This window comes from Lepeophtheirus salmonis, chromosome 2 (assembly GCF_016086655.4).
Source record: "Lepeophtheirus salmonis chromosome 2, UVic_Lsal_1.4, whole genome shotgun sequence".
Classification (NCBI taxonomy): Eukaryota; Metazoa; Arthropoda; class Copepoda; order Siphonostomatoida; family Caligidae; genus Lepeophtheirus; species Lepeophtheirus salmonis.
Genome location: NC_052132.2, coordinates 4,941,674 through 4,963,605, shown reverse-complemented (window position 1 = coordinate 4,963,605; position 21,932 = coordinate 4,941,674). Strand labels below are relative to the sequence as shown.

Genomic DNA, 21,932 nt, shown 5'->3' with positions numbered 1-21,932 from the left:
TGCGAGCAGCTTAAGACGAACACAATCAAAACATATCTAAAATGATATAGGCAAGAATTACAGGGATGTCGATCTAGAAATTCTACTTTGATTCCAACAAGGGCTTAGATTTATGACTCTCCAACAAAATCTCAGTGTTGCTCTTTGTCTTTCAAGCGCACGTAATTAATTTATACTTTGATGTTCTCTCTACAAGATTAAAATAATAATTATAACCTATTTGAGGAAAATAATTTTTTTTAAATACTCTTCAGTTGGCAACTGCAAAAAGTATCGCACTCGTCCAATATCATATGTTGTACAACCTTAACTATTCACAAAAAAAAAAAAAAAAAATCTTTTATATCCTCTTTAAATAAAGGACTCTCTTTATTCTAATTAATTAATTAATGATGTTTCAATTATACATATAAAATAACAGAGCATTAACAACTTTATTTCGATGTCATTTAATAGATTTATAATCATCAGCATCATGGGGGAGAGAAAAAAATAAAAATAAAGTCTAAAAGTTCCCTGCTGAGATAATTTATCGTATTCAAATCATACACTCTCTTTCTTTTTTATTAATGCTCTTTTTAATTTCAAAAAGATCAGCAGATAGCTTAATAATGACTCTGGATGTAGAATTAAAGTTATTCCAACTCGTAACCACGGAGTTAGAGTCCGAGTAAAGGGTATATATTTGTTCATAAAAACTAAGGCCCCGTCCACACGACAACGGTTTCAAAACAGTGCAGTGCTTCTTTTATTCAAATTCAAAAGACTTTGTGTCCAAACGAAAAAATAATCTAAAGAGTGGCCCACAAAACTTTTTTTTTTATATTGCTATAAAAAAAAAAGACGGATGGATATTTTTCAATCACTTTTTCTTTATTAGAAAGCCTGAACATTCCGGTTAATAATGAAACACCACTTTATTCATATGGCCGCTGTAACTGGCCTAACAGTAGCCCATTCTGTCGACCCAATTTTTCAATACATTTTCGATTGTGTGGGCTTCAATAGCTCACACAATGGCGACTCCAATTTCGTGTTTCAAATCGTCAATCGTCTCTGGATGGTTGGTGTAACATTTATCATTGACGGTTCCCCACAAAAATAGTCCAATGGAGTCAAATCGCAGCTACAAGGTGGCCAGTTGACGTTGCCGTTTCGGCTTATGATGCGATTGTCGAAGACTGTGCGCAAAAGATCAACTGTAACGTTAGGTGTGTGGCACGTAGCGACATCTTGTTGGAACCAAATGTCGTCGATGTCTTCCTTTCCTTGCCGATAGCGCTCACCATTGACCGTAACGGCAGCTCCTTGCTCGTTTTCTCATTTTCGGCAACAGCAGCAATGTTTTCGATTGAGCGCACTGGACGAACATGGGAACGCATTGTTTTATCCATTAACGAACCAGTTTCGCGCACACGCTTCACAAATTTATCCACAAACTGCCTAGAAGGTGCTTTATTTCGACCGTTATAATTTTCTTGCAGTTTCGTTTGAAGACTCTCCATTTTGGAAGTAAGTCTTCAGTATTTCCCGATTACTACAGCTGTCAAACGTCAAAAAAGTGCTAGTTCAAAATGCAGCCGCTAGATGGGCCACCCGTTAAATAACTCACACCGAAAAAGAATGTTAATGTATATAATGGAAATCTTATTAATACTATAGATGGGACTTTTATAAGAGCGCGAGAAGAAGGTGGGAGCGACACATATGGTACACCTGAATTAATATTAAAGTACCATTGTTAATATCATCCTATGATTTTAGAGGGAGATAATGAATTAGTGCTACTCTTCTTTTTACAGCAGTATTTCACATTTAAAATAGCTTTAGTTCAGGGAAAATACTCCAATTATGCTTAAATTCATTTAGATTTTTTTATTATGCAGTTTGTAAAACGATTTACACCAAGGATAGGCGAGAATTCTTCTTTTAGATGCACTCAGGACCTATTAAATAATGAACACAAAAAAAGAGAACTCACAACAACCGTTTTTCCTTCCACTAAACATATTTTTTTTTCTTTTTAAATATCTAGTAATGTAAATAGTGTGTACTTTTTAGCTGGCCCGTCTTATCGAAATTGGTAATCGGAAGAATGAATTTTCTTTTCCGTAGGAGAAGTATATTATTATTTAATTCCTGAGTAGTGAACTTACCATGTCGATTTTCAGTTTCTTTCTTTTAACATGCCCAAAATAAACACAATTTTCATGACTATTCATATCTTTTCATTAATTATTACTTAATAGAAAAGGGAAAATGATCAAATCGGGCGTGTAAAAATCAACTCCTCTATCTTCGTGCAACTTCCTTGTAACAACTAGTTACAACTTTTACAAGCAGATTGTACAAGTTATTTACGCGTAAACGGCGTTGTTAGATTATTCCAATTTTACATTCAATCCTTAATTGTATCACGCAACCTTTTCGACAAGGAAAAGGAGAAGGCACAATATCTGTCGGTAGATAGACAACTAACTCTATGGCAATTCTTCCAAGCAATTGAAGTATGTAGTATTCAATAATTATTGAAAAGTGTTCACGGGATAACAAGCGATCATTCTAATTTAACCAATCAATGATTAAAACATTTATTAAGGGAAAATTGACAGTCGACAACCAACGTCATTATATATTTTTGTTTTAGTGAAGTAAAGCATTGTTCTAGAAGCCGTTTTAAAATAAATAACGCTTTTGATTAAACAAAACAACGGTTTCTTGTCAATCTATAAATATTTCCAGTTGGATGGCCCCAACTTCCTTTAGCGTTGACTTTAACCTCTCAAAATTAAATGGCATCTTCCTACCAAGTTTCACTAAAATCGATTTGTAACTATTTCAGTAATCCTCCTGCTTACAAACAGATTGAAGCGAAAAATAACTTTTTTGGCAGAGGTAATAACTATTAAAATATATGTTGAATTTAGAATTTTAATTATGTATGTATACAGCATATTGTATAAATAACGTAGTAGTGATTATCTTGATACGCTGCTACAAAGCCATATTTGTATATTCTCAACTTTTTCACGTTTGTCTCTCTTTTTTTCTTCTTTTTTGTCTCCTAATATGTAAATGATATGTTTCTCCAGTAAGAAAATCCCCTCATGCAATGGAATATTAAATAAGAGATATAAGTTAATCCTTTTATAAATGTCATAAATGTACAGCATGCTATTCAATATGTAAGTACAGTGAAGGAAATAAGTATTTGATCCTTACGTCTGCCCATTGATAAATATTTTATATGGGATGATTCAGGTTCCGGAGAATGGAGAGCCAGTGAACTTCATGTGCTCCTTCTACAGCCTTTCCTTTGTTGTGTTGACCGTATATTTTGGGTCATTGTGGTATTGAAGACGATGATTCATTTTCAGTGCCTATCCATTAGGGACTGAGGTTGTCGCACATGATTTCCAGGGTCCATGGGCCCGTACACTCTCCCTTCCATTAGGTAAAGCCGGCCTTCCCCCTTAACGAAGGTTAATAAAAATAAAAGGTTTTATCATAACACTTTTCTACCACACACTTTTTGTAATAATAACCTCAATTCTTGTATTATCCGCTGGGTCAATAAGGTCCGAGGCTGACAAATAAAAAAAGTTTATTTGTCAAAATTCGAACTTAATTTTCAGGATAGTTTTTCCCTTCAAGAGGGGCACAATCAGTCCAGCGCTTCTCTAACATTTCGATGCCTTTTTTATAGTACGATTTGTCAAGTCCCTCAAAAAAGGCTACACTTTCGGCTATCACCTCATCGTTGGATCCATATCTTTTTCCCTAGAGCATTTTTTTTAGTCCTGAGAAGAGCCAGTAGTCGCTGGGGGTCAGATCTGGAGAATACGGTAGGTACAGGACCAATTCGAAGTGCAATTCGTGTGTTTTTGCCTTCTTTTTTTAGATACTTGTGACACGGTGCATTGTCTTGCTGAAACAGCACTTTTTTCTTCTTCATTTGGAGCCGTTTTCCCGCGATTTCTTCCTTCAAACGCACCTATAATGCCATATAATATTCGCTATTAATGGTTCTTCCTTTCTTAAGGTAGTCAATAAACAAAATACGAAGGCAAAAACATTACTAGCTGACCCATGCATTTTTGCTTAGTTTGGACCGCTTTCTCCAGATGCTGCCCACTGATCTGACGATTGATTTGATTCTGGCGTGTAGTGGTAGATTCAAATTTCGTTCATTGTCACGTAACACATAAAAAAATTATTTTTATTCCGGTTAAACAGCTCAAAAATGTTCCCCGAATCATCAACACGTTTTTGCTTTTGGTCCACTGTGAACAAACGCGGTACCCATTTGGAAATCATCCTTCTCATGGACAAATGTTTATACTAAATTGGGAAAACACTGCCTTTTGATATCTTTAAGATGTCAGCTATATCATGCAACTTCATTTTACGGTTTCCCAAAATCATGTTGTGGACTTTTTTGATGTTTTCCGGTATAATCATCTCATTTGGACGTCCAGAGCGTTGAGCATCACTGGTGCTTGTTCTGCCGCGTTTGAAGTCAACAAACCAACGTTCCACTGTTACTTTCGAGCGTCCGTTGTATAACAACGATTTTTAAGCGCAGGTAGGACGTTCCTTGTTGTTTTGGCGGTATTTTAAAAAAAGTCATCAATCAACGAAGATTTCATTTCCCAATGCTTTTCTAAGCAATTGACAACTAATGATTTGTTCTACAACATTGCTCAGTGAAAAATTTGCAAAAAAAAAAAAAAAAGAATCCTAACAAAATTTGCAAAATAGGGACGAGTATATAATAAATGTTAACCCGGTATTACAATAATTGGCCTTTTAACACAACTTAAAAAAATCCTACATTAATAGATGATTAATCTTATTATTGAACGATATTTACTCTTATAAAAAATCAGTTCAAGGACATGAGGAGCTATATAATTATTTTTTTGCAAGCATAAATGAAAAGAGATTAATTATGCTGCTTTGCTCAACTTACATATTATATAAGCTGAAAAATAAACTATACAGGGTATTTCATATTGATATATGTGTTTGGACGATTCAAAAAGATTCAGAAACGGTTGGTTTGACAAAGAAGTGTTATTTAATCAAAACTAGTTCAATAAGATGATGCACCAAACCACACCCAGCGTCAACAGAGTTCAGAAGTAGTGCTTCGAAAATTTAGAAACAATGAAATGTAGCCATCTTCTCTGGGTATGCCTAATAGTATAACTTTGAGGTTGCTGAACAAGTTTTACTCTGACAATTTTTTTTTATTAGACCAAACGTTTTCCAGTTTTAATCTTTTTTTAATCCTCCAAACACATAAAAGTTCCACTGTATATACACATACGTAGAGTTGTAAATCCTAAGCATTTTTAGTGTGGGCGTCTTTATTGTTGTTTGCCTCCTGAAAAGGTTTTCTTTTCTTTTTCTAAAGCTATTATCAGTACAAATTAAGGATCGATACCGAGGTAATTCCTGACTATGTCCTTAGTAAATACGGAGTAGGATTCATGTTTAATTCCTTCATCTTATAGCTGCTAGCAGCTAATTTAATGAAACGTCATGACAGCTAAGAAGTTCTCATCTCAAACATTATTGAAACTTGTCAGGGTTAGCATGTTCATTTTCGGGGTTGTTTTTTTTTTTGTTTTTTACTTAGCAAAAATGCTTACAATTTACAGCCTTGCACATATGATGATATATGTACTCACATTATAAGTCTCAAATACATAAATTAATCTAATGAATAAGTAATTATGTCGTAGGCAAGTCCTCTATAAATAGTTCGAGGACGACGACAATTCTTCATTACTTTGAACTAAGGAGATTTGAAGTTGACACAATCTACCTCTTAAGAAATTCGAAGAACTCAAATACTTCCGTTTGCACACTCCCTCCTCATGTACATAACGGAAATTATTCGTTGTAGTGACTACTAGGGTAGTTATTTTAATGAATTTAAATATTATCATAGTTGTAGTTTAATGACTACACACATTTAATACCCTTATTAATATACGTTTCGACAGTAGCGACATTTTTTTAATAAATAAAATAAAAATCATCCTTATCATGTATAATAATTATTCAATGGCCTTGACTAGTACACATATTACTAATATGATATTAGTGATGTTACGGGCTCAAAGCAAACTCTTAAATCGAAAAAAGCGGGCTACCCAATAACAGTTTAAAAAATTTAAAAAAATCCAAAATTTAATTTCAAATATTTAATTTTTTGAAAAATAAATTAAAAAATTTCAAAAATTAATTTTTTTGGGAAAAAAATTCAAAGATTTAATTTGAAATATTAAATTATTTAGGGGGAAAAAATCCAAAACTCCACAGCTATTCACAAAAAAATTAAATTCCTAGAGAAGGAAACATACTTTATGTTCAATATGGACTTCAAAAACAATTCCTAGGTTAGATAGAGTAATTGTAATACTATAATGTTTAGAAATATACACATTTCACATCCATTCCTAGAGTTGTATATAATATATTCTTAATGCATGATAGATTTTTTAATAGTTGGTAATCTGAAGAGTGTTTTTTTTTCTTGTTTTTTTTTTTTTTCAATATTAAAATTATTATTTAATTCTTGAAGACAGAACATCGAACTATAAAGTAATAAATAATGCGTTGCGATCAAAATCCATAGTAGAATTGGCATGTTAAAAAAAAGAAAATCGAAAATCAGTATGGTAACCCTGACAGTTTGAAGGATGTTTTAAAGGGAGGAGAAAGAATAATGAAAAAGAAAGAAGAAAAAAGGAAGGAGAAAAGGATATAAACCAGGATATCTGCTAGAATTACTCCGATGTCGACCCCCCATTCTACTCGTCCAACAAAGACTTACAATTAACTCTGCAACTAATCCTGAAGAGGGCTCTTTGTCTTTTATGAACACACACGAATGTTTAATCATTTTTGAATATAATTCAATCTATTTAGAAAAGGAAGTTCACTACTCAGGAATTAAATCATAATGACAACACCTAAGGAAAGAAAATTCATTCTTCAGATTACCAATTCCAAAAAAACGAGCCAGCTAAAAAATACAGGCGATGCACATCACTGCTAATGCATGTGTTCATGACCGATGGAGGAGAGTAACAATGAGGGGTTTTCAAAAGTGAAAATTGTCTGCATTTTGGTTATGTTACAAAAAAGAAACCAAGAATCAACAAGGGCAGCCTAACAACTTTAAAAACGTTTTGAAAGGAGAGCAGCTTAGCTGGCATGACTTTTCATTAAATCATCTAAAATCAGCTCTGACAAGAAGGACAAGGAGATTGAAATAAAAAATAGTATAGGTAAGAATTGCTATGATCCCCATCCTCAATTCTACACGGTCCAACAAAGACTTCCACTTATAACTCTACAACATACCCTTAAGGTTACTCTTCATCTTTTATGAGCACACACACACAAATGTTCAATCGGGTTTTGCATATAATTGAATGTAGTAGGAAAATAAGTTCACAGCTTCCCAGTAGTTAAATAATAATGACAAATTCCTACCTTTATCACTGTAAGATATGGAGTAGGGTTGAAGTGTTGACGCTACTTCCAGCTGATCTAATAAAACGTCACGACAGAATTGACAAACACTTTTTTCCTTCTTTTATTAGCAAACGGGCAGATTATAATTTTTAACTATACTGTACTTATAGAGTCTCATAGTCAGTGGAGTAGGGTCAAGGCTAATAAATAACCCCTGGACTTTCTTTTATTACTAACTAACAACTTTGTTTGTAACTATGTAACTTGTAAACACAAGGACTATGAAGCTAATTCGTTTGAAATACAAGTTCAATTCATATAATGTACAAAAAAATAAAACTTTCATCTACTTCACAGACTTTAATTCTATTATGCTACATTTCTACTGTACAAATTTAATAAATTATTTGTAATTTTCCTTGTGACACAAATTTAATTTGATTATCAAATGTTTGTCTTACAAAAGTATAATTTAAAATATTTAGCAATACAAAAAAAAAAACCCGCAAAAGACATCACTAAAAATTAAAAGACACTTTAAAGCATGTATAACTATATATGTACATGGAAAAATTGGATAAAAACTTATTATATCCAAGAGAGGCTTTATTTGATTAAAATGTATTATAGGTAACTACACTTGCAGAAGAAGTAAGTTGAATCCACACTCTTGTTGAAAACTCCCATTATTATTGCATATATGGTGTGTCAACGTAGAAACCTTATTTAACAAAATCAATAAGAGGAAAAAATCCCAATTCATTTATATAACAAGCCAAATATTTCATAGACATATTTAAGGCTTACTATTCAAATTTGTGGGGTTAACGAAAAAACACAAGTGTTTTAGCTATTTTTTAGAGCAAGGATGTCCAGCTTTTTAATATAATGGGCAGTATTACCACTTGAAATATTTTAATAGACCATAGAACCTATTAAATTAAATTTTATGAAAATGGCTTTTTAATACAAAACTATTTAATACATATTAATTTTAAATTAAGACCATATCTAATATTTCAAAGCATTTTTTTTCTCGAAAAATACTACTTGAAGTGGGAATGAGTTGTGGGCTATACTTAAACATTAAAGGCCCACAATGCAGGCCACAGGCAACGAGTTGGAAATCCCTGGTTTAGAGCCTTGATTTGAATTAAGAGACTTATATTGGCTCCGATATGCCCCCCATTTAAATAACCTCTATCAACATATCATTTATAGTGTGACGATCAACCGTTGTTTAGGCCACCAAAATGGCCGATTTCCGCAATGCTGAACTCACTTCAAACCCTCTATATCTACATATAAGCTGGCCAATTTTTATAGACATCATTGAGTCAATTATAGGCATATTATTCAAATTTGTGGGATGAGTTAAGGTACCTATGAATTTTAGCTATAGTTTAAACACTTTATTTGGTTTAAGAACCTTATATAGGCCCCGATATGGCCCCTTTTAACAATAAAAGCTATCGACTTCTCATTTTTTTATCATGACAAATCAATTTTGCCTACTTAAAGTGAAATTCGCGGATCTTACAAAGGGTTAATAAGAAAAATTTGTGATGATAATTCGTCTAGGAATATAAATGTACTCAAGACTCAACTTTGAGAAAAATCATTCTTGCTTGATTTTGTGCTGACAACCCACATATTACTTTTCGTTAAGATGAATATAAAAAAAAAACAAGTCTTCATCATAATAAGGCTATTAATGCATAGAACTTGTTTGAGAAATTTCACTTTGTATAAAGAATAAGAATCATCATTCCACTGTTCAATCCTTCCTTCAAATCATCATCCCTTCTTTTCCACCTTAATCAATTTAAATTATAGAGATTCTTCACTGTCGTCATATATTGCTTCATAATTGAAGGGGAAGCCCTCATAATTGATATATTTATTACATAAAATGGATATATTTCCTATAAATATTCATGAAACTTTATATAATGTCATTTAAGATAAAAAACCCACATTGAATATTTCTTAATGTCAACGCAAGGGGTTACCTTTAGGGTTTCACGCAACTTTTTTATATGGAAAGAAACAGAAAAAAAGCTCAACTGTCAGTTTGGTATATAGCCAACTCCTTTCAATTATGGAATTATTATGTACTAATTGTTGAGATTATTGAAAGGCTTGAAAGGAGCTCATTCCAATTCAACCAAGGAACGTCCAGAATATTGATTAAGAGAAAAGAAGTAGAAACACAACAGCTGACAAAACATACACTGTGCCTATATTTTTGATACGGCGAAGTAACGCCGTAAATGATGGACATTGATTTTAAAGGAAATTAAAGTAATCCCTATGTACAGAAAAACCCTGTGACTTAATTTTTTGGATTGATAAGGAACGAGAAAAATAGGATAACCATTGAAAAATATCTCCTTCCTTCCTTCCACTCTAATAGTTAATTTATACAATAGAAATATGATTGTATAAGGAAGTAATATATAATAATATCAGTATATATAGTGCACCCTGTATACCCGTTCGGTGCTATTTGCACACGCCTCCAATAGTTCATGAATACAACTACATTGTTATTTCCTAGATAAAAAAATAATAATATATGATATACATCTGGGGTCACGATGTACACTGCACCCTTTATGCACGCTCGATGCTACTTGTACACACATGCAATATTTCATAAATACGACTACATTGTTATTTCTTAGATGAAAATACATGATACATGATATACACCAAGGAGCACTATATCCTGTATAGACGTGCCATACAATATGCATATACCTGCAATAGTTTAATAATACGGCAACCTTCCTTTGCCCATTGCATCTCTACCCCTTTGCCTTAAATAACTGGATCTCTTCCTTTAAGACTCCAAAGATACGGGAAGAGTCTATAGGGCAATGAAGTATATTTAAAGAAGGGATCCGCGGAAAGGAAAAACTAAGTATTGCGATTATAAAAGGAAATACAGTTGATAATCTTTGTTTTATTATTAAGAGAAGATATCAAATGAAGAGGTAGAAGAACTTTGTGATACGCATAATTTGTGCCAAGAAGTATAATCATTACCTCAACTCATCATCCTTTCCACTTTTATCGATTTCAATTATAGGGGAAGAAGGGGAAGGTAATCTTGGGAAGTAAAGAAAAAGATAAATTGAAGGAAAGAACACGGGGGAAATAACATAACAATAACTATAGTCTTGTTTATCTTAATAGTTTTAAACATTTATTTTGTCTGCTCTCTTTCTCAAGTAACAACAGCATTTCTCAAGTAACGACAACAACAACGACGACGACGACGATGAATACAACAACTACATACAGATGAGGGGAAATAAATATCAAAGTTCAAATCTTTTATACAAATAAGTCAAAGCACATAAAATTTACATTCTACAACTTTAAATCATAATGCAAATACATAAATATAAACGTACAGTGAAAGCTTTGATTACGAGCAAATTATCATAAGCTTAATATGCATTAAAGCGTGCTTCAAGAGCATTTTCTTCTTTCCACAACAATATATGTGCCTGAATGTAGAACGTACTTTCATTTTTGATTATATCTTAGGACTGCGTAGAAACTTGATCATCTAAGAAATAACAATGGCAATGAAGCGTGCGTGTTATATTAAAAAAAAGGGAGTATATGCATGCATAGAGTAGTAAACTGAAATAAATCTTGCGGGCGTTTAGGTCAACTCATATTGAAAAAGAAAAAGAAAAAAGAAGAACATTATATAAAATAATGAATGTGACATTGGATGAGGTTTAGAGAAAACAGTACATACAGGTAGTGTTGTGTCGATTTATTCAGTCCAGTGCAGTCTTAGGACCGGTTCTCGGAATTTTTCTTATAAAAATCAATGGTTTATTCACCCAAATAAGATATATGAGATATGTACTAGGAGCTGTCCACATATCTTGTCAAAAATATTTATTTTTTCATTATATTGTAACATTATACGAATCTCATATTTTTTTTACTTAGTTATATAATTGAATAATAAAAAAAGAAAAAAAAATCCCATTAATGACATCACGAGGGGCGTTCTTATTTTCTTTAAGGATAGACAATTGGGACTAGACTGGACTGGACCAGGGTTTTAAATAAGAACCGACACAACACTACTCCCCTATATTAATTTATTTTAATCAATTCTATGAGGGGAGAACATTCAAGTATTGAGTAACAACGTGTGAGTGTGCTCATGAAAAAATTAGATTAGAACTGAGGATTGCATGGGGAGTTATCTTCTATATTATTTAAGCAAAGTTTATCTGTTCGTCGATGTCTACAAAATTAGGGCAATATAGCTTAACATAAGTTATTTCGAATCAACGTTCAGAATACACATCGACAGCTGACATCAAATGCACTCTTTATTTTTTATATTTGTGTCTTTTCTTTTTAAAAAAACCATATTTTCCCGCAAAATTTCTTTTGTAAATAAAATACAAAATGGCGTGGTAGCGGATCAAGACTGTATTTTAATACGAGACCGATTCAGACCGAATTAGTTAAAACTATTACATTTTCAGACCGGTCTATGATTTCCAGATCAAAATCCAACACTAATCTTTGCACTTTTAGAATAAGTGAAGGGTGTAAAATTGTCAGCATTATCCCAGATGTTCCAAATTGAAAACTAAATGTTTTGCAATTCCAGTTTTTTATATGTATAATGTACTTGTTTAAAATAAAAGTGAGGTGCAATTCATATGTTGGTACATTCAATGGCATTTGTATTAGTTTCCCATTGATTTGTAAGGCATAATTGCTTCAAAACAAAAGAGTCACCTATAAATTGGTTGTGCAATTCACTTTTCGACTCGTTCTCATTGCAAAGAGAGAAACTGCAATGAATTTTTTGATTAGAAAATTGTTTATATACCTATATATTTCATCATAATATAATTTCACCTGGCTCTTAATTCTCATTAATGGTTGACGCTGTTCATTGATTTGTCCAAGGAACACACAAGTATGCATGTAGGTCAAAAATGTATTTCTATGAATAACTATATTGAAATTATTTTTTTTAAAGCCCATGAGTAGTGGGAATTCTTCCTACAACGAAAGATATTATACCACAAGAATCCATTCAAGAATGAACACAAGTTGCAACCCGTTTTGTTTTCTTTTCTAATCTGTATTTTCTCTACAAAACTTCCATCGCTATCAATGATCTATGACATGAAGGAAATAATCACAAGTCCCATTCCGTGGGAAGCCAGGCTATAGGCAAGAATTAATCCCCAGTCGATCTAAATCTAAAACAAACCTTGATTATTTTAACAAAAAAATATACAAAATAAATATGTTATGCAAAAAATGATTTATAGGCTAACCAAACATCATTGTTACTCTACATTGACCATCACCTCCCGGTATTAATACTTAGATTATCCCTCTTTAAGGACTAAATGATGACAGCTTTGGTAAATAAATAAAAACCCTGTTGAGGATACAACGTCAAAAAAGTGTCAAGCTCAAATAAGGTCATATTTATGCATAACACATAGGCTAAGGGGAGAAGCTTCACACATATATTGCACTTTTTTACTTTAATTAGTAGCAAGCATCAAAAGACAGCTGTCTAAATTTCATGACAATCTGTTCTTTTGTTTGTGAGTTATTGTTCTATGTGTGACGTTACTTTGGTTATTTTATTTTTACAATGGATAAAAAACACATTCGTATTTTAATGTTACAAGACTACTTCTTCATGGGACCATTCAAGCTAAGAAATATCCTGACAAGTGTTAAGCTCCATAAAACAAATAAAAATTAACAAAAAAAACTGTATTTTCTTTGTTAAGCCTGTGACTTTTCAGCCCATGTCTAGACATACGTGTCTTGAACCTCGGCACCAAACTGATTTTTTTCTTCATTTGATCTGAAGCAATTTTTTAATCATCACAGACCGAAACTCAAAACTATTTGGGAGGAGGAACTGATGACCTCATAAATAGATAATTATATGTAAACGAGTTTTTTTTATTATATAGCATATACTTCTTTCTTGTAATGCCTATGAATTTAAATCTTTCTTCCTCACTCTGTGCATTGCAAAACTTCACATCACAATCCTTGCTTTTATTATTATTATTATTAAGTACAAGGCTATAAGAAACCTTCAGTCATAGACGGACAATTATTTTCCTATTTCGTACATATATGATGATAATTAGAACTTACATAAAAGTAAGTAAAAAAAAAAAAGAAACCGAAAAATCACATGATAATCCCCACGATATGAAGAATTTTTTTGGAGAAGAAGAGTTTAGCTATCATGACGTATTATTGGATCAGCTGCAATCAGAAGGGAAATAAGAAAACAGCAAAAATATGGGTTGTAATTACTCAGATAAGGTTTTTCAATTCTACTCTTAAGTCAAACAAGAGCTTACCCTTATAATTCCATAATAAATCCGCAGGATTACTTTCCGTAGATAGAACATACAAATATAAAATAATCAATGGACTCAAAGTTGGATTTATTTTGGAGTTATAATAGAAGTCCTCGTCGGACTCAAAGTAGAATTAAGGATCGACATGGGAATCCTTGCAAAATACGAGGTGGGATTTATTTGTGTTTATTTCTTTCATTTAATAGCTGCTCAGAGCAAATTTAATCAGATGTGATGACAGCATTGGACTCGGAGTAGACATGGAAGTAATTCATACTTGCAGATATCCTTGCTAGATACAGAGTGGAATTTGTGTTATTTGTTTGTGTTAGAACTGCTAAGCTGCTCTTCTGCTCAACATTCTTTAAATTGTGAGTGTTATACACCTGCGAGGTGTATAAAATATGTACTCAAAAGCAGCAGATATTATAGTTAACAATCTGAATAGGATGTTTCTTATTCTCCTAGTCTTTTATCATTAGTATTCAATTCTTGAAGACAGAGGATCCAAGTATAAATTAATCAGTTGTGATTGTGCTCATGAAAGATGCAGTAGTTATAAATGTAACTTCAAGAAAGACTCGGAGTAGAATGAAGGATTAACAACGGAGTAATTCCATCCTATAATATTGCTAGATTTGGAGTGGGATTTGTTTATTTCCTTCATACAATGGTTGTTTGCAGATGATCTAATTAAACGTCACGACAGCTAGGCTTTACTTTGTAGATTTTCAGTTTTTATATATTTTCAAGCATTTGAATCAAATATTTACACTCCAAGTGTATAATATGTGTAGGACTATGTACAGATAATATTACAGTAGTTAGTAGAAGATTTTTATATAGTCATTTCTGAACTGTTATATCTTCATTGAATGCACACTGTATGTACACTCATATCTAATGTGGATATGAATTTTCAATTTAATTTAATAGAATATATATAGTATATAAATGAAAGGAATCTTAGAACATTTCTTCATAATAATATGAAAAGAGGATAGCCCTAATGAAGCCAAATTATGTATACTGTGTTTTTCATTTGGATAGAACATTCCATATTACAAAAAAAAAGCAGGCTAAAATGATTGTACATTTGTGTTTTTCAACGTATTATCATTAATTTCTATTATTAATTCTGATTAATCTATTAACTCTTTAGGTCTGACGCAAATTGCACTTAAAGTATCCAAAATGAATCCTCACAATAAAAAAAAGAGAAGTTGACATATTTTATGGTTGAAAGGTACATAATATGTGGTCCGTCAAAACACATGCAAGCTTAAATTATTTTGCTCAAAATTGAGTGTGGATTACATTGGAAATTGAACTTAAAGATGTCAAAATTGATCTTACCAATACAAGAAGCAAAAATTGATATTTTTTTATTTTAAAACGTCTTACCCATATAAGTTTAAATTATAATATTTCTCTTAAAAACTCTGATCCATTGATTATGCATTCACAATTAGCTCAAATCCAGGATTCCAAAAATCATGTATCAAACATTATACAGATGGTGTTATAGGGGTTAAGTATCTACAGGGAGACTCATAAGTTTTAGGACAGCAAATTCAGCATAATATGTCTTCCAGACAGTTGTATATTTTTCAATTATATTTGTTGCATATGATTCATGTAACCTACATCTTTGAAACATGTTCTTGAGCCTCTAACGACGACAACATGAGCCTGTTCGCTTCACTTGGAAGGGGAGAGCTGTAGGGCCATTACCAAGGCTCTAAAAGACCTCGGTGTGTCTTAGCACTACATAATCAAGCAGTATAAGGGGGACCAGGAATGTTGATGACAGGCGCAGGAGTACTCCCCCGAGGTCCATGAGGACACCCAGGTTGATCGAGGCAACGAGGTTGAAGATAAACTGCAAAAAGAAGCGCTTCATGAGAAAGATTGCTTATGAGGCTTGTGTCTCGAGAAACCATGCGTAGGGTAGTCAGGAAATACCTGAGGATGAAGCCGTTTCGTAGGAAGGTGCTCTTGGAATTTCCCAATTATTGTACGCACGTTTCAATCATTTGGACTGACGAATATATCTTCACCGTGGAGCTTGCTTACAATAGTAAAAAGGACCGGGTACTAGGTCAGAGCATCGAGAATATTCCCTTGAACGAGCGCAACGTGCTCAGTGGCCAAAAGCCGACCTTGGTGAAGACGACAATTATCTTCATTCCCTATGGTGTGAAGGTCAATCAACGTGTCAATCTGGACATGATGCAGTCCTAAGTAGTTCCATGGGTCCAGGAACATCACTCGGAAGGGTCTTACTGCTTCCAGCAGGACCAAACACCTTCACATACAGCAAATATTGTGCAAGAGTGACCACTTTCGAACACTTTTTGGAGCAAGTACCTGCGGCCCCTTCTTCCCCCAATCTTAATGTAATAGACTTTTCCATATAGGTCATTGGGGAGAGGTAGGTTAGTGTAACTTCCTAATGCAGCGTCAACAATTTGAAGGCCGCCACAGTATCCGCACTGTACAACTTGTCGAAAGAGACAATCCTTACAGCGTGTAAAGTAGTTTTGATACGTCTGAGAGCTGTAGTTGCCGCAAATGGTGGCCATGTGGAAAAAACTGTCACTCATTTTGAAATAAATTTTACGATGATTGCTATATTATAAAAAGATGTTCCACGAAATAAATATATCTGTACTTTCTTGGTTGTTGAAGTTGTCCTGAGACTTACATTGTATACTTTTCTGGGAACTAGATCTGGATTCAATGAAAATATTCAAGGAGATGGACTTGTAAGCAAAAACTTGAGACTCGCCTTGGACTTGCAGTACACTTTATATTAACCTGCTAAATTTAAGCAGGTTTTTTTATATATTACAAATATTTTTATATTCGAATAATTTGAAAAATATATCCTCAAATATACTTTATTCCTCTTAATAAGTGGTGTTGTTGCTAAAATAATGCAAAATACTCAAAAAAGAAAGGATGTTTTCTTAATTAATGGAGTCAAATGTTTTTTAATATATACTACAAACATGGAATTTAATACATATAAATGTATATGTACAAGCAAAAGAGGCCTTAAAGGATATTTAAATTTGGTATAAATGTATGTATGTAAGAGTATGTGGCAAGCAAGAATATGTCTTAAAGAGGCACGTTTAATCCATTGACACTACTATAATAAGAAATCAATCTGGATGAACAGAAATGGGGTATCTCAATAAATGGATTATAAAGTACTCTTAATTTTTATATTGTAGGTAATTTAGTGATTTAAAACTTGGGTATAGAGTTGTGTAAAATATGTATGGTCTTAACACGTGCAATATTTTTTTAAAGTTGGTAATCTGATGAAGGTTATATTTTTATTTTCCATAGCTGTGATCAGTAGTATTTAATTCTTGAAGAAAGATCATCTACGCATAAAGTAATCACTAGTACTTGAGAGTAATAAATTAGATTTGTTGGAGTTATAAGTCAGGGGCGTCTGCAGGGGTTGGCTGTAGGGTTCTAAGCCCTGCTACATTAAATCAATGAATTTTTGTTCTTATCACTAAAAAGATATGGGTTTGTGGAAAAAAAAATCAAATAGCAAAGCATTTTTCTTTACTAAATGCCCCCTCCCAAAAAAAATCCTCCAGACGCCCCTGTAAATCTAAGTCCTTGTTGGATTCGGAGTCTAATTGAAGATCAAAAATAGATTAATTCATATCTATGTTTTAGCTTCATACGGAGAGAGACCTTGTGTAATTTACTTTATTTTATGGTGGCTCGCAGCTGATTTAATGATACGTCATGACAGCAAAGCTGCTCCCCCTCCAAAAAATTCTTGAAATTGTCATGTTAATTATCAGTTTATTTTTTTTTTGTACATACCGAAAATGCTTACAATTCACAAACCTACTAATGTTTGTTCATTAGACCTTTTCAAATTAAACTCTTTACTTCAAACTAAAGTAAATTGATAATATTCTTCTAAATTAATACTTACTATACCAGGTACTTTGATATTGGACCTTAGCTATGTCTCCCTCTTGAGTAATGTATATTTATTATTGATGTTTTAGAAAACCCTGCACAATTTGGAATATGATGTACTTATTTTCATAGCAGCTTCCATGAGGTTGATGCTTTAGTATTGACAGTGGTACCCAAACGAGGACTAATAAATTGTCAGGGAATGTGTAAGTAATATTTTTGAAAATTGTAACCAAATTTCCCGCGTTTAAAAAAAAAAGTCAATTATAGAGTAACATGGCTCTAGAGCAGGGGTCGGGTTACTTTTTTAAGGATTCTCCCAAAAGAACTTGTAGTAAAATTAATCTACCCAAAACTAGTGGTATTGTGTTTAATTGTTTATTTCATTTAACATTAGGAAGTCTTAAAACTTAAAACATCCACTCCAAATACCCCAAAAAATGTCTAAATTACTCCATCAGGGGTAATTTATCCTTGTTTCCCATCCATTGCTTTAAAGGCAGGCATAACCAAACCCTTAAATCATATAACTATTATATTAAGTTAGTTTATACCTTGGAAAATGGAAATAATATCAATTTACACATGTGTTTCGTTAACACAAAAGTAAACTATAATTATTTTTATCAAAATTGAGCGTGGATTACATTTGTATTCTTCGGCGAATTATTTGTATTTACCCTTTGGATGCGTCGTGCATTCAACATCAAGTAGCCTAAATTAATTTTCACAATAAAAGAATACGAAATGGATAGATTTTATTTGAAAGGCCATATCTGGGCTAATATAAGAGTCTTAAATCAAACAAAGAGTTTAAACTCTAGCAAACATTCTAGGGTACCTTAACTCATCCCACAAATTTAGTAACAAAGCCTATAATTGGCTTAAACATGTCCATAAAATATTGGACTTTATATATATTGAAGTATTCGTCATTCTTGTTCAAGATTGTTTTTATGTTGATGCACAACAAATATGTATTTGATGGAAAAAGGTATATTTTGAAGAGGACTAATGTACAAAGAGATGCATCAATCACACGAAAGGAAAATATTCGATAAGAGAGTAAGAATGAAGATGGATCTAATAATGCTTTGTCAATTATTTCATTGGATTCAAGCATCATGGCTGCAAAAAAAGCCCAACACATAATACAATTCCAAATATGCAAAGTATTAAATGAAGGAAGTTTTCATCAAACTTGTTTTTTTGTTACTGTGTACATATGTTTACCCTTCATTTTCCACCCAGCTGTGTGGTAGGGTTTTTCTCTCTGTTTTCAATGTCAAATAAAACAATGAAACACCTAATAATTTTTTGGCCCTTATAAAAAAAAACATAAATTGGATTTATGTTTTTGTATTTATCCTCGGTTAATTCCTCTGCGACTGTGGGGCCTCAGAATAAAAAAAAAACAATCTTCAACCAAAATCAATTAAAGGATAAATCCCAATTAATTTATACATATATTTTATAGACATATTTAAGTCAATTATCGGCTTACTATTCAAATTTGTGGGATGAATTAATATACCCAAAAAACGGAACTATATTTTGAAACCGTTATTTGATGTAAAACACTTAATTGTGGCCAAATATGGCCCTTTCAATCATAAAATCTGTCATTTTCACATTCTTTTATTGTGATGATTAATTTTAGCTACTTTAAGGGCATTCAAAGATTTAATTTGTTGATAGAAATTAAAGATAATTCATTGAAGAATAGATGTGTAATCCACACTAGTGTTACGTCGGTTATTATTTATTCAGTTCACTTCAGTCCAGTCTTAGGACCGGTACTTAAGACCGTCAGTCCTTCAGACTTTCATTAATTAGAACTCATTCAAAAAGAAGAAATAAAGTCGATTGACGTCATGAAGGACCGAACTTAAAAAGTTGTATGACTGATTTGCGGGACTGAACTGGACCAGACTGAGACTTAACTAGACTGTAGTCTCCAGCCCTAAATAAGGATAAATGCACCACTAATCAGGGGCGTCCGCAGGATTATATTTTGGGGTAGGGATTGGTTTTTGGATATTTTTGCAATATTAAATTTTCTAGTAAAAAGCAAAAATTCTATAACTTGGGGGGGGGGCACCTGCCCACGCCCCGGTAGCACCTCTGCTATTCTACATTCCACCTTACTTTTGTCTCGACAGGCCACATATCAACCATACCTTTCAACCATAAACTCTGTCAATTTCTCTTACTTTAATTGTGACAATCAATTTTTAGCTACTGTAAGTGTAATTTGAAGGGCTACAAAGGGTTCATACGAATCTATTTGCTGATGAAAATGTACTATAACTCGCAATGAATATAAATGTAATCCGCACTCAATTCGTGGGCAAATGATTATAGCTTGCATTTGTGTTGACTAACTAATGTAATAAGTTGCTTTTTGACCCTAGAGTTGTAGTATTCTAAGAACATATGTTCAACATGAAGTTGATCTACAAGGACTTCTCTGTTTAATTCTCTCCATTGATCTCGCAATAGTGTTTAAAAGTATATACATTATACAAAATATCCTTTTATTTCCTACCTGTCTTTTTCGATCGGAGGTGGCGGCAAGAGAATAGTCTGGTTATTTTGCATCTGTACGATGCAACCCGTTCCCAATTCGATCTCTAAAATATGTATAAAGAATGGGATGAAGAATTATTATTATATTATGTAGGATAAAACTGTTATCAAAGAAACGTGTGCCTCACCTCGTTTATTGAAAGGTCGAACACGAACAGCCACATTTATCTTATTACTCGACATCTCTGACGTAGTAGTAGTAGTAGTAGTCGTCAGAATGATAATTTATGGACTAATTTTATAAATTAGAGATGGATGAAAACACTTTTCACTGAAAAATATAATTAACTATTCACTGCTCCCTTGACACAATCACGTTACACAGGGAAGAACATTGTGGTGAATCATGCAGACACATGAAATACATGGAACTGACTGGAAGATATGGGGGCTACTATTTGTGAATTGTAACTATTTTTTTTTTTTTTTGCAAATCCTTTATTTCTGCTTAATAATAATAATACTATAACCAAAAATAGTTGAATACGCACTCGACCCAACGCTGAGTCACTTCTCAATAAAACTGATGGAACATGATGACGACAATAATAAATATTAACAGGGGAACGCGCGCCCGGATTTGATGGGCGGAGAGATGGATCAAAAGTATTCGTTCAAATAATATGAATCATATCTCTCCCTTTATGTGGACAACGAAAACTTATTATGTTGTGTAACGATTCCTCCTTCTTCTGCTGGCTGGTTTTGGCGGGGCAGATTTTTTTAAGGAAGAGCGCGCTGATTAGAAGGAAGCGCCTGCGCCTCGTGAGCATCTTCTTTCTCTCTCTCTCTCTTTCTTCCGTTTCACATAACATGACTTGGAATAAAGAAAGAATAAAAAAAGTAGGGAATATTCGATGTTTCTAAAGGAAAAAGCAAGGGGCTTTTCCCCCCTTTATTCAAAAAGAAGATGTTTTGTATAGCTAGCTAGTAAGAGAGTTATTATTCTACAAACTTATGTCGTACGTTTGATGATTCAAATTATAGGTTATTATTGCACTTTTGAGAATTATATAATAAATATATCTTTTGACCCAATTCTTTGTACAACTATAATAAATCATCATCTATTTACTTATGTTATGGGATGATGACTATAAATGAGTCATAGCAATTAATGCTTGAAATTTATTTATTTAAATACGTATGGGGAAGCTAAATTTTATGTAGATGTATTTGTGGTGCGTCAACATGTAAACATTCAAGAAGAAAAAACCAGGGGAGGAGAAAATCACAACTTATTTTTTACTTAATACAACATATTCAGGATGGGCAGAAATAAACTATAACAAAACCCAAGGCATTAACCATAACTTTATCATTAAATGAACGTTTGAATTGAAAATTGGTAAATCTAGAGTTCAATAACTATTATTTCAAAAAAACTCTAAAACCGATAATGATCAGACTACATATTTTTGGAAATCAAATTACCCGTGTGTTAGGTATACAGGGCAATTATGATTCATAGACATATTTGAGTAAATT

The 21,932-nt window shown here is 32.8% G+C and overlaps 1 protein-coding gene across 2 annotated transcripts in view; it reads right to left on the bottom strand.

Moving 5' to 3' along the window:
- Positions 1–21,004, bottom strand: part of Khc-73 (Kinesin heavy chain 73) — a 217,702-nt gene extending 196,698 nt beyond the window's left edge. For both annotated transcript variants that reach the window (XM_040727993.2, XM_040727994.2), the window contains exons 1-2: positions 20,573–21,004; positions 20,404–20,488 (exon numbers count right to left, since the gene is read on the bottom strand). In XM_040727993.2, coding sequence (XP_040583927.1) covers positions 20,404–20,488; positions 20,573–20,627 — 140 coding nt within the window. In that variant the 5' untranslated portion in view covers positions 20,628–21,004. The remainder of the gene's footprint in view (positions 1–20,403; positions 20,489–20,572) is intronic.
- Positions 21,005–21,932: the final 928 nt, after the last annotated feature.